At 39.5% G+C, this 14,906-nt stretch overlaps 1 protein-coding gene across 1 annotated transcript; it reads right to left on the reverse strand.

Annotated features, from left to right (window-relative positions):
• Window positions 1-12,312: 12,312 nt before the first annotated feature.
• Window positions 12,313-13,530, reverse strand: LOC130975102 (uncharacterized). The gene has a single exon (XM_057899934.1). The coding sequence runs from the start codon at window positions 13,528-13,530 to the stop codon at window positions 12,313-12,315; it is 1,218 nt and encodes a 405-aa protein (XP_057755917.1).
• Window positions 13,531-14,906: the final 1,376 nt, after the last annotated feature.

Genomic DNA, 14,906 nt, shown 5'->3' on the forward strand with positions numbered 1-14,906 from the left:
CTCACCAAAATAACTTCTCTGCACCAACATCCAACTCACAAAATTACCACACTAATCCACCCAACAACTTCCAACAACATTCAACCCCCATCATACCTCCAACTGACCATCATGAGGCCAGAATCTCAAGTCTGGAAGCAACCTTGCAAGCACTTGCTCAAACCACTCAAGCCTTAGCTAAGGGACAACAGGAACAAGCGGTCACTATGAAGAACATTGAGAGACAAGTGGGACAATTAGCCAAACAAGCCGAGAAACCAACCAATGTTCTCCCAAGTGACACAATACCCAACCCAAGAGAAGAATGTAAGGCTTTGCAGTTAAGGAGTGGCAAGGTAGTTGGTGAAAGTTCAAATAAAGAAGCAATAAAACCCAAAGAGCAAGACACAGTGGAAGTACATGTGGAAAGGAAAGATGAAGAAAAGGGTTCAACATCTAACAAAGGCAAAGAAGTTGTCAAGCCACAAAGCAACCCACCTGGACAAAGAAGCAACCGTGATAGCAATGGGAGTGTGAATCCACAACAAGAAGGAGTAAAAGCCTATGTACCCAAGCTTCCATACCCAACCAGGATACACAAAGGAGCAAAGGACCAACAATTCCCAAGGTTCTTAGAGATCTTCAAGAAACTTGAAATCAACATCCCATTGGCAGAAGCTCTAGAACAGATGCCATTATATGCAAAGTTTCTTAAGGAATTGATCACCAAGAAGAGAAGTTGGCAAGAAAAAGAAACGGTGATTCTCAATCAAGAGTGCAGTGCCATCATTCAAAAAGGGTTACCTCCAAAACTCAAAGACCCTGGCAGCTTTCTCATACCTTGCACGATTGGGAGCATGGCTGTTGACAAGTCACTTTGTGATCTGGGAGCAAGCATTAACTTAATGCCCCTTACCATGATGAAGAAAATGATGATTGAAGAGCTTAAACCCACAAGGATGTCACTCCAACTTGCTGACAGATCCATCAAAATACCAAATGGAGTAGTTGAGAACCTCTTGGTGAAGGTGGGAAACTTCATATTCCCAGCTGATTTTGTGGTCCTAGACATGGATGAAGAGGGAAACAATTCAGTCATTCTTGGCAGACCCTTTTTGGCTACAGCTAGAACAATCATTGATGTGGAAAAGGGGGAGATGATTTTCAGAGTGCATGATGAGCAAATGACCATAAATGTCTTCAAAGCAATGCAACACCCTGTTGAGAAAGAAAATTGCATGAGAATTGATGTATTAGATTCTTTGGTTGAAGAAGTGCTTGACACAAACCATCAAATGCAACAAGAGGAAGTCCATAACATCAAGGGACAAGAAGAGAACAAATTGGAAGCATCAGAGGAACCAAGTGAAGCTACCAAAGAAGAGGCACCACAACAAGAGTTGAAACCACTACCCCCTCATCTTAAATATGCATTTCTTGGTGAGAAGGATAGCTTCCCAGTGATCATCAATTCCACATTGAATGCAGAGGAAGAAGAAAAGCTCCTTATGGTGTTGAAAGCTCACAAAGAGGCGTTGGGATGGACCATTGATGACTTGAAAGGCATAAGCCCTGCTGTATGCATGCACAAGATACTTCTAGAGGAGAATTCCAAACCAGTGGTACAACCTCAAAGAAGATTGAATCCCACAATGAAGGAGGTTGTTCAAAAGGAAGTTCTGAAGTTGTGTAAAGCTGGGATCATCTACCCTATATCTGACAGCCCATGGGTCAGTCCAGTGCAAGTAGTACCCAAGAAAGGGGGGATGACTGTCATTGTTAATGAGAAGAATGAGCTTATCCCAACACGAACAGTGACAGGGTGGAGGATGTGCATAGACTATAGGAGGTTGAATGATGCCACAAGAAAAGATCACTTTCCTCTACCTTTCATTGACCAGATGCTTGAGAGGTTGGCTGGCCATGCCTATTACTGTTTTCTTGATGGATACTCTGGGTATAACCAAATTGTGGTTGACCCCATGGATCAAGAGAAGACTTCCTTTACTTGTCCCTTTGGAGTCTTTGCATACCGGAGAATGCCATTTGGACTATGTAATGCTCCAGCTACCTTTCAAAGATGCATGCTATCAATCTTCTCAGACATGGTAGAAAAATTTATTGAAGTATTCATGGATGATTTTTCTGTTTTTGGTGATTCTTTCAATACTTGCTTGCACCATCTTACCCTAGTCTTGAAAAGGTGCCAAGAAACAAATTTAGTTTTGAATTGGGAGAAATGCCATTTCATGGTACCCGAAGGCATTGTTCTTGGTCACAAAATCTCAAGAAAGGGTATAGAGGTTGACAAGGCAAAAGTAGAAATTATAGAAAAACTTCCTTTGCCAACTAGTGTGAAAGCTGTTAGAAGTTTCTTAGGACATGCTGGATTTTATAGGAGATTCATCAAAGATTTTTCCAAAATAGCAAAGCCACTAAGCAATTTGCTGGTGGTAGAAAATCCTTTTATCTTTGATGATGAATGCAAGCATGCTTTTGAAACTCTAAAGGCCAAGCTCACCACAGCACCAATCATCACACCCCCAAGTTGGGGACTACCTTTTGAACTCATGTGTGATGCAAGTAACCTTGCAATTGGTGCTGTGTTGGGGCAAAGGAAGGAAAAGAAGCTTCATGTTATCTACTATGCAAGTAAGGTATTGAATGAAGCTCAAAAGAACTACACCACAACAGAGAAAGAGCTACTAGCTGTGGTATATGCTTTTGATAAGTTTAGACAATATTTGATTGGATCTAAAGTCTTAGTGTATACTGACCATGCTGCTCTTAAGTATCTTATGTCAAAACAGGATGCCAAACCAAGGCTAATCAGATGGGTGCTACTCCTACAAGAGTTTGACATTGAGATCAAAGATAGAAAGGGCAATGAAAATCAAGTTGCTGATCACTTATCAAGGGTACCACAAGATGCATGCCAAGACAACTTTCCATCAATAAATGAAGAATTTCCAGATGAACACCTCTTGCACATTCAACATGTCCCTTGGTTTGCAGATATGGCCAACTACAAGGCGGGTAGAATCATCCCTCAAGAGTACACAAAACAACAAGTCAAGAAGTTACTACATGAGGCTAAATTCTTCTTCTGGGATGACCCATTCTTGTTCAAAAGATGCCCAGATGGGATGATAAGAAGATGTGTGTCAGAGGATGAGATGAAGAACATACTATGGCATTGTCACAACTCTAATTATGGTGGTCATTTTGGGGCTGAAAGGACGGCTGCAAAGGTCCTTCAAAGTGGTTTCTATTGGCCTTCAATCTTCAAGGATGCTAGAGAGTTTGTGAGCCAATGCAATGAATGTCAAAGAACAGGGGGTTTATCAAAGAAAAATGAGATGCCTCAAAAGTTCATTTTGGAAGTAGAACTCTTTGATCTGTGGGGAATAGATTTCATGGGACCCTTTCCCCCATCTTACACATTCAAATACATTTTGGTAGCAGTAGAGTATGTCTCCAAATGGGTAGAAGCCATAGCCACCACCACATGTGATACCAACGTGGTCTTGCAATTCCTCAAGAAGAACATCTTCACTAGGTTTGGAGTGCCCAAAGGACTCATAAGTGATGGGGGAAGCCACTTCTGCAACAAGCAATTAAACTCTCTACTCCACAAATATGGTGTTACCCACAAAGTTGCTACACCATACCACCCACAAACCAATGGGCAAGCTGAACTTGCCAACAGAGAGTTAAAAAGGATCTTGGAGAAAACTGTGGGAACAACAAGAAAGGATTGGGTTAGGAAGCTGGATGATGCACTTTGGGCATATAGAACAGCCTTCAAGACACCCATAGGAAAATCTCCATTTCAGTTGGTGTATGGAAAGGCATGCCACCTCCCTGTGGAGCTTGAACATAAGGCCTTTTGGGCCACCAAACTTCTGAATTTAGATGCTCAAGCAGCAGGAGAGAAGAGGTTGTTACAACTCAATGAACTTGAGGAGTTCAGATTGGAGGCATATGACAATGCCAAAATATACAAAGAGAGAGCAAAGAGATGGCATGATAAGAGGATCTCTCAAAGAACATTCGAACCAGGCCAAAGGGTGTTGTTATTCAATTCAAGATTGAAGTTCTTCCCTGGGAAGCTGAGGTCTAGATGGACTGGTCCATACACCATCACCAAAGTATCACCTCATGGCTATGTTGAATTACTTGATGAAGCCTCAAAGCAAACCTTCACAGCTAATGGACATAGGGTGAAGCACTATTTTGGTGGCCCTTGGAGCAAGGAAGAGAGTGTGCAACTCCTAATATGAGCAAAGAAGCTGCATTGTCAAGCTAAGGACAATAAACAAGCGCTTCATGGGAGGCAACCCATGCACAGGGAGTCTTTTATTTTCATTCTTTAGTAACCAATAATGATTAAGTAAACTAGTACATGGTGTATGCAAGGCACTAAGTTTGGTGTGGCCAATTTTGAAGTAATGGCAAAAGTGTGTTCTACAACACTTAGCCACAAACTAAGTTTGGTGTCCATACATACACGAAAATGCTAGACTATGAAAGTATAGTCATCATTTTAGTTATTCAAAAAAAAAAAACGTGAAATAGCATATAATGTAGGTAAAATACTAAGTTTGATGTGGCTATCTTTGGAATTAATTCCATAGAACACTTAGTCACAAACTAAGTTTGGTGTCTTTACTTACATTAATAATGCTAGAAAAAATAGATTAGGGAATCAATTCATAAATTTTAATTTTAGTTTAGTCAATGTTGCATAGGAGTATCATCATAAGTTGTTAGCTATTAATGTCACTTTAAGAATCTCAAACTTTTGGAATTTTGTTGCAGGAAAGAAAGAAAGAAGTGATGGGGAATCTTGGAAGCATATAATGAAAGAAAGAAAGAAATGATGGGGAATCTTAGTGAGTGAGGTCACGGATACACAAGGAAGGGAAGTCACATGAGTTTTGAACTTTGTGCATGGGGAAGAACAACTCAACATGCATTGGGCACAAGGAAGCATGCTCCCCATGCCATGACCGAGCCTTAAATGTCACTAGAACCATGCATCCTCACCAAAGTTCACTTTAAATACTTCAACCACATTCATCAAACCTCATTCTTCATCATTCATTCTTCTACCCCCATAACCTCATTTCATTACCCGAACTCATACTCAACCTCCAACCCATTCCATGTTTCACATATTCTTGCCTTAGACCTCATCTTCACCCAACAAAACTCATGAAGCACCACATCTCCTCACAATAACCGAAACACTCCACCACTCCTTCACCATCATTTTCTATCTTCTCTAAGTCACCATGCTTATCTCATATCCCTCTCATTCACAACTATTTTCTTTATGCTTGAGGACAAGCATTGATCTAAGTTTGGTGTTGGGAAGATTCAACCCTTGCAAGTGAATTTCAATGGCCTCATCATCAAGGGATAGGAGAGGAGATGAAGGACAAGACACCTTTGATGAAAGAAGATTCAAATCCAAACACAATGAGCGGATCTTTAGTTGGATGTCAAGCAAAGATGTTGTTCCAGAGCTACCATTCAAGCTAAAAAAAGATGAATACCCTGAAATACAAAAAATAATCAGAAAAAGGGGATGGGAGCTTCTCTGTGACCAACCTCAAGAAGTGAGCATGCTTCTCATCCATGAGTTCTACACTAATGTGATAAGAGAATATGATGATGAAGAACCTTACATGAGTTATGTAAGAGGTGTGACTGTTGATTTTAGCCCGGACACCATCAACAGGGTGCTAAAAGTCAAGGCAAAACAGTTCAAACGACCTAGCTATGAAGAAAGGGTTGAAAATGACCCAAGATATGTGGATGTGGTGAGTGACTTATGCAGAATAGGCACGGATTGGGTGTTGGATTCACATGGACAACCACTCAAACTTCGGAGAGGTGATCTCATACCTCAAGCAAAAGGATGGCATGACATAGTGAGGAGGTCATTGATCTCCACTTCAAATAATTCTGAGGTAACAGTGAATAGAGCAATAATGATCCATTGCATAATGAAAGGAGGGGAAATCAATGTTGGAGACATTATAGCCAAGAACATCATTGACATATCTCAAAAGGTCAAACAGGACAGCTGGCTAGGATATCCTAGTACTATTCTGCGCCTATGTGAAGAAGCTGGAGTGCCTCTGGAAGAATTTGAAGAAACTGATGTGGTCTCTGTTGGGAAACCTCTTACCAAAGAAAGGTTGGAGTTCATCACCACAACCCAATTGGAAAGGCAACCTTTAGCAAGAAGGAAGAAAAGGAAAGAAGTAAGACAAGAGGAGGAGCCTCAAGAAATGGAAGAACCCCACACTTTAAACATGAACCAACTCCAAGCCGCCTTGGAAGGGATTTCTGGGCAATATTCACAAATTCAAAGAAGCCAAGAGGAACAAGCACAACAACAAAGGGACCTTTGGCAATTGATGGATCAACAAAGAGGGGTTCAAGTTCAATGGATGAACCAACAAAATGAGTACCAAGCACACATGATGGAGTTACAACAAGAACAATATGCCAAGATGCAGGAAGCCATCAACAATTCAACTATGGAACATGAAAGAGCCATGGAGAAAGTAATACAAGAACAAGCTCAATTAAGGATAGAGCAAGCTCAGCAAAGGGAGCTTCTCCATAGGTTGGATGCTAGACATGATGCATTTCACAAAGACTTCAATGAAAGCAGAATGTTCAGGGAAGCCAGGCATAAGGACAGACTTGACTATGATATATGCACCCAAGAAAAGCTCAGTTACCTCTGCTCCACACCCCCATTACTCAACCCACAAATTAAAACCTTTAATGAAGCTCGCAAAATATTTGAAGAGCAAGAACTTGCAAGGGTGAGATTTAATCAACAGAGGCTAAAGGAGACAATGATAAGCTCAGGAATTTGGCAAGAAGAGGGGGATGCAACAACAAAGCAACAAGGAGAGCTGAGAAAGAAAAAGAAAGAAGATCCAAAAGGCAAAGGAAAGCAAGGAGAATCAAGCAAAGGAAAAGGGACATGAAGACTAAAGGTGGTGAAGTTCCTATGTTTTTCTTTATGTTTTATTAAATAAAGAAGATGCATGTCTGAAATATGGTATACCTTCTAGGATGCATTTTTCCTTTTGAAGCATTATCTTTTATGTTGCCCATTCCATGCATCACCACTCACAGATTTGGAATGGTTGCTTGTCTTTAATACTTTTACTTGTCATTGGAATAAAAGATGTAGTTTGAGCAAGAACAGAGAGAATTCTAGCTTAAAAAGAAGCATGCTGTCCCATGAGAAAAGTGCTAGCACACATGCATTTATTGTGAAAGAATCAAGGTTCAATGAACTCAAAAGAATGCTTGCTTATACAAGACTAGTTTGGTTAAGGATCACAAAGACTTTATCAGTAATAGCACAAATAACCTTGACAATAAAGAAAATAGAATACAAAGAATGAAAGGCTAGGCATCAATGACAAAATTTGGATATGTGTCTGTGGTGATTGATGTTAAGAGACATACTTGGGCTAGTAAATCCGAGGGGTGCTTCATCACCCGGTAACTTGAGTTAACTAACTCGGGATTATCGATTGAAAACCCACAATCAAGAGTAGCTCTATAACAGAACATTTAGCAACCCAAAGAGGTGCTGGACACCACTATCCAAACAAAATTTCAATGTTATATGCCTGTGACTGAATGTGTTAAGGAAAGAGGCTTGAGTTAGTAAATCTTTAAGAGTGTCTCAACACTTAACAACTTGAACCAACTGGTTTGGGATTGTTGATTGAAAGCTTATGCTAAAGAGCCGCCTTAAGACAAGATTTCGAGCTCATTTAAAATGAAAAAAAAAGGGGGAAATATAAAAAAAAAAGGGAAGAGAAGCATCAAGAAAAAAAATTGGTTCAAGGATCATGTGCTAAGGTATAAAAGGAAGTCTAGTGAAGTTAATCAATTTAGTATTGAAGCAAGCATTTTAATTGAAAAAGTTGAATAGTTGTGTTCAATTACAATAAATTAATGACCACACAAGTGAGGATGACATGCTCAATGAAAAATTACTCTCTGGAAGAACATTCAAGTCTTACATCTTAGATTCTTGTGACAAAGTCCTTTATATTTTGCTTGAGGACAAGCAATACTTTAAGTTTGGTGTTGTGATGCAAATGCATATTTGCTTTATTAGTTAGTTAGTTTAGTTAGTTTTAGCTTAATTTCACTCATTTTCTCTAAATAAACAAGTCCTTTTATGAATTTTGTTTCCATGCATGAGAATACCAAGGAATATGTTGATTCTAGCCAAATTCATGCAAATGATTTAAGGAATGCATATGAATGAGTATGAATGAATCTCATGAAATTTATTGCATGAATTGGTAAGACTTTGAAGCTATTTCCCTTGTTGATGATAGGTGATGAAACAAGGAAGCATGGAAGCAAGAATGATGCAAGCTGGGCAAGAAGTTGGCGTTGCCAACTTGGATATAATGGGCGTTGTTCTTGCCAACGCCAGGAAGGGGAGTTGGCGTTGCCAACTTGGGATTAGAGGGCGTTGTTGAGGATAACGCCAGGCTACCAAGAAGAAGAGTTGGCGTTGCCAACTTGGGAAGAGAGGGCGTTATTGAGGACAACGCCAGGCAGCCTTGGAAGCAAAGTTGGCGTTGCCAACTTGAAGAATAGGCTGAGTTGTTGAAGGCAACGCCCACACAAGCAAGAAGCTTGGGCCATGAAGGAGTGTCGAGGGCGTTGCCAACGCCAAGAACTATGGGCGTTGTTGAAGGCAACGCCACACAAGCAAGCTTGGCCCTGGATGAAGTGAAGCACGTTGCTAACTTGAGGAGGGCGTTGCCAACGCCACACACAAGCAAACTTGGCCCAGGAAAATGAGATGCACGTTGCCAACTCCGAGTTATGAAGGCGTGTTCCTTGGCAACGCACACAAGCAAGAATGAAGCCTTGAAGAGGAGCTCGAGGGCGTTGCCAACGCCAAGAACTATGGGCATTATTCAAGGCAACGCCAAGCACAAGAATGAAGCCTTGAAGTGGAGCTCGAGGGCGTTGCCAACGCCACTATCATTGGCGTTATCCTTGGCAACGCCAGAAATGGGTGCTTGGCTAGGCACCAAGTCTTGGGTGCCAGCCAAGTTGCCAACGCCCATGTGCCGCACCAGCCACGTTGCCAACGCCCATATGCCGCACCAACCACGTTGCCAACGCCCATAAGCCTTGCCATGCACGTTGCCAACGCCAGGAAGCAAGCATGGAGCCTTGAGAAGGGCTCGAGCACGTTGCCAACGTGCTGAAGAGAAGGAGTGTTTGGCAATAACGCCAGGATGGTGAGGAAATTGTGATGCACGGTGCTAACTTGGAATGAATGGGCGTTATCCACAACAACTCCAACAAGGCAGCCTGACCATGTCCTCTTCAATGGAAGATATCTTGAGCTACAGAGATCCAAATTGAGTGCTTCCAGTTGCATTGGAAAGCTGACATTCAGAGCTTTCCAACCATATATAATAGTCTATGGTGGAGCACAAAATTGAAGCCAAACCAGAGTCATCTTTAGGCCCTAAAAACAAGAACATGAAGTGAAATTCAAGAAGGCTAGAGATTAGCCTTGGAGTGTGGCACGAGCACGTTGCCAACGTGCTGGATAGGGGGCGTGTTTTGCAACAACGCCAGCCCCAAGCCCCTGCCTTGGGAGGCTAGGCACGAGCACGTTGCCAACTTGGGAATGAGGGTGCGTTTTTGGCAACAACTTGGCAGCTTGACCTTACCTTCTTTGAGGAACCATAACTTGAGCTAGGAAAGTCCAATTGAGGTGATTCCAGTGGCATTAGAAAATAGACATCAAGAGCTTTCCAATGATGTATAATAGTCCATATTGAGGCTGAAGGTTGACACTCAAATTCTGGGCTACATTTAGCATGAAAGTAGAGCCAGGAAGAGGAAAAGCAAGTTGTTGGCAACAACTTGGACTAGCAACGCCCAAGTCTCATACTTCACTTCCAGGAAAATATCTTGCACGTTGCCAACGTGCATTTGGCCTGGAGTTAGTGCCAATAACGCCAAGCCAATGGGCCAGAAGCATGATGAATGAACTCTTCCTTTCCAAGTCTAGCAACACTTCCAATTGAGCCAAGAATTCAACAAAGAGGAAGCCCATATTGCTAACCCAATTCAAGATCTTTGAAAGAGTTTTGGGACTAGTATAAATAGAGATTGAGTTTGTACTTGTAGAGGACTTTTACACTTTTTAACACTTAGAACTTTTTCATACTTTTTAGCACTTTTACTTAGCTTTTGTTAGAACTTCCGGGTACTCTCCCGGAAAGCTCATCTTTGGTTTTCTATTGGAATTCTTCTTCTTCATTTTCAAGTTTTAAGCACTTCATTCTTCTTCTTCTTCTTCCTTTACATTTAGTTTAATTTTGATTTATGGCAATTGTTGTTGAAATTGGAGCAATGACTCACTAAACCCCACTTTCATTAGGGGGAGGAGCTCTGTTTGTTGGAATGAATTGGTGAACCCATCTTCTCCTCCTCAATTCTAGTGGTTGATCTAAAGAGGGAACTCTTGCTCTTCATAGATTCAACCACCATCGAGAGAGGGGTTAATCTACATGAATTATGTGGTGAATTTGAGGAATGAGCCACATAATTCAGTTTAGAGTTCATCCTTTCATGATTTCTTTAATCAATATACCTTGGTTAGTATGTGAGATGTAACTCTCCTTGGTTGAGATTATAGGAATTGTGTGGCTGGATTAGATTTGAGTTTCATCTCTTCTCATGAACAATTAGATCACGAGAGTGGCAATTGGTTATGTTGAGAGAGATTGAATCACCAAGAGATTGGGATTCAATCACCCATTTGCCATGGATCTATACCCATGATTGAGAAGGATTTGACTAACATCAATTCATGAAAAACTTGCATCTCTGATCCCTAATGATCCTCTCTATCATTAATTCTTATTTCTCTTGTTCTTAGTGTTTGAAAACCCATTGCCCAACTCCCTTCTACATTCTGTCAATTTACTATTCTTGTTATTACATTCTGTTCCTTTATTTCTTGCCATTTACTCTTATGTTCTTTAAATTTCTGCAATCTTTAATTCCTTGCAATTTATCTTTGATGTCATTTAAGTTTCTTGCACTTTAAGTTTCCGTCATTTACTTTCATTTTATTTCTCTATTATAGTTCTTTACATTTTGTGTCATTTACATTCTTGCAATTATGTTCAAAAATCAAAATGCTCATGAAATCAAAACTATGTTTGCTTGACTAAATTTACCATTAACTAAAGTTGCTTAATCTTCCAATCCTCGTGGGATCGACCTCACTCCTAGTGAGTCTTATTACTTGATGCGACCCGGTATACTTGCCGGTTGTACGTGAAATCAAATTTTTACGTATCAGAGATCATGCTAGATTTGCTTTCTCATGTTGGACCAAATTGGGGTTTGGATGGATATATTGACATATAATCCTACCAACACTTTGATTTGGAAATACATGTGGTATAATCAGTAACCATACAGGGACGGATCCAGAAATGTTGTTATGGGGGGGCCAATAATATATATAATATAAAAAATATATGCAAATAAATTATAATGTAAGATGAATTATAAAAATATACAGATAGAGAATATATATTTAAAGTATAAAAAAATGTGTACTTTTTACTAACAAAGTGGTACACGTCGATTCTTCATATCATAAAATTCATCGATAATAGAATCTGTGTCAAATTTTTCAGCAATCTTCTTCTCAATGTAAATCAAAAGACAATTAGCAAGCAATTCATCTTCCATTTTGTTTCTGAGTCTATTCTTCACAATATTCATAGCTGAAAAAGATCTCTCAGTTGTAGCAGTTGAAACAGGGAGAGTTAATACCAAGCGAATCAAACGATCAATCAAAGGATATGTTAAAGACTTTTTTGTCTTCGTTAATCCTTGACATAACTCCGAAATTGTGCACAAGTTAGTTGATTCAGCATGATTAGGAACATCAAGTTCATAATGTTGAGCTTGCATTCTAATGTGAAATTTCTCTTGGTCACTGAAGTCACCTGGATAAAACCGTTCTACTAATTCACATACTTTGTTGACACTGAAGAACTTATAATTATCTCTGGGATCTAAAGTTGAACTTAAAGTAAGCAATTCCACCATATTATCGTTGAATCTTCCATTAAGCTCTTGCAACTGTGTATCAATTACAGCTAGAAATAAATTAACACGGTAATGATGCTCCACTGAAATTTGATCAACAATTTTGCGAGTTTGGCCTCTTCTAGGAATATGCAATGCATTCATATCAGGAACTTCAACTTCATGTTACTCACAAAATAGTATAACTTCTTTTATGAAAGCCTCCCAACTTGATTCTCTCATTCTTTGGATTAAAGTCTTGGTAGTAGAAACCAGAGTTAAAGCATTCAATATGTCTTGATTTTTTCGTTGCAAAGCTTGACAAAGATCATGACTAACTTCCAAAATATTTCTCATCAAATGCAAAACAAAGACAAATTCAAAGGATGTGATAGCATCATAAGCAGCACTAGCATCACCACGAGTGGAGAAATTACCTTCTTCGGTGCTTTTTTCAAGAACTTCACAAGTAGCATCAAACATGCATAACAAGCTACGTACAGAATTCAAATGAGACCCCCATCTAGTATCTCCAGCTCTTTGCAAAGTACCAATTTGATTAAGTCCACTACCTGTCACAATTTGATCATTAGCAATTAAGTTTGCAACATTATTTGCTTGAGCAACCCTTAACTGATCATGACGTTTAGGAGAAACAGTCACAACATTCATAATTAGAGTAAGTTTTGAAAAGAATTGATGAACATAACAAACTTCTTTGGCTGCAGAAACAAGTGCTAATTGTAATCGATGAGCAAGACAATGAATGTAATAAGCAAAAGGACAATCTTTCAGAAATAGAGCTTGCAATCCATTCCATTCACCACGCATATTACTAGCTCCATCGTACCCTTGTCCCCTAAGATTTTGGACATCAAGATTATGACGAGAAAGAACTGATGAAATTTCTGTTTTCAATGTCAAAGAACATGTATCAGAAACATGTATAAGATCAAAAAATCTTTCTTGAACACAACCGTGCTTGTCTACAAATCTCAAAACCACAGACATTTGTTCTCGCTTTGACTCATCTCTTGCTTCATCATTAATTATACAAAATTTAGAATCACCAATTTCTTCTCGAATTGTTGCACGCACTTTTCTAGCAAAGATATGCAATATATCTTTCTGAACACCGGGAGATATATATTGAGCATTCCCAGGAGCATTTTCAAGGACAACATTATTAACATTCTGATTACAGGAAGCTAAAAGCTTAATTAACTCAATAAAATTTCCCCTATTCAAAGATCCAGGACTTTCATCATCGCCTCTAAATGCACATGCTTGAAATGCAAGCCATCGAATAGCATTAATAGATGTCTTCAACCTTAAACGGTTATTTGCAATAGTTTCATCACTATACCTATCAAGAACTTTGTCTATATGCTTAGATTGAGCCATTAAATCATCACAAGATTTCACACATAAATTATGGGGAGAATTAGGAATAGAACCCTCGTGACATACAAATGCACAATTTACCCCACTGTTTACTTTCTTCCAATTACTAAATCCTAACTCTAAAAATGCATTTTTTCCATCATTGCGAGCACCATAATGTTTACCAAACAAGTAGCAAGGCAAACAATAAGCAGCATCTTTTTCTGGTGAATATTCTAACCAACTTGGAAATTTCTTAAACCAAGAAGATTGAAAATATCGACGATGATTGTTATTACTAGAAGCTGGATAGCTAATATTTGTTGGTTGGTGATAAACCACTATTTTATGGTTTATCTTGTGCTCAATTGAGTGGTTTTTATCTACTCTTTACCCACTTATTCATACTATTTGCATGGTTTTATATTTCCTTCCTGATTATGTGCTTTGATTGAAAACATGCTTCTTTGGACTTATATTTGCTTATTATTAATCCTCTCTTATCACCATTAGATGCCTTGATATGTGTGTTAAGTGATTTCAGAGATTACAGGGCAAGAATGGCTTGGAGGATGGAAAGGAAGCATGCAAAAGTGGAGGGAATACAAGAAGTTGGAGAAATTGCTAAGCTGTCCAGCCTGACCTCTTCGCACTCAAACGGCTATAACTTTAGCTACAGAGGTCCAAACAATGCGGTTTCAGTTGCGTTGGAAAGCTAACATCCGGGGCTTAGATTTGATATATAATTTACCATAGTTGCCCCGACGCCAGGCGACGCGAACGCGTGGGTCACGCGGACGCGTGACCTGGCCAACACCCAATCCGCGCGGTCGCGTGGACGACGCGGCCGCGTCACTTTTCCGCGACCTATACGGACCAGAAAGTGCTGGAAGTGATTTCTGGGCTGTTTCTGACCCATTTTTCGGCCCAGAGAACACAGATTAGAGGCTATAAAGTGGGGGAATGCATCCATTCATAAAGAGGCCTCTCATAATTTACTTTTCATGTTTTAAATGTAGTTTTGGAGAGAGAGGTTCTCTCCTCTCTTTCTCTCTTAGGATTTAGGTAGTGTTTTTAGAAATTAGGATTTAGGACTTCTCTTAGCTTTTTAGAGTGACTCTCGATCCCAGGTTTAATATTCCTTTTTACTATTTAATTTCTCTTTTATATTTTGATTACTCTGAAGCCTTTATTATGTTTGATTGATGTTGCCCAATTGGCTGTTGATGACATTTTTATTTAATGATAATTGAGGTATTTTCAGTTTATAATTATTCTCTTTTAATTAAGTTGCCATTGCTTCCCATCTAAGGATATTTTTATTATTCCAGCAATTTTACTTTTTTCCCCTTTTGGTTCTGATTAAGAATTTAGTAACTCAACAGTTATTAAACTCA

The sequence above is a fragment of the Arachis stenosperma genome, chromosome 4 (assembly GCF_014773155.1).
Source record: "Arachis stenosperma cultivar V10309 chromosome 4, arast.V10309.gnm1.PFL2, whole genome shotgun sequence".
Taxonomy (NCBI): domain Eukaryota; kingdom Viridiplantae; phylum Streptophyta; class Magnoliopsida; order Fabales; family Fabaceae; genus Arachis; species Arachis stenosperma.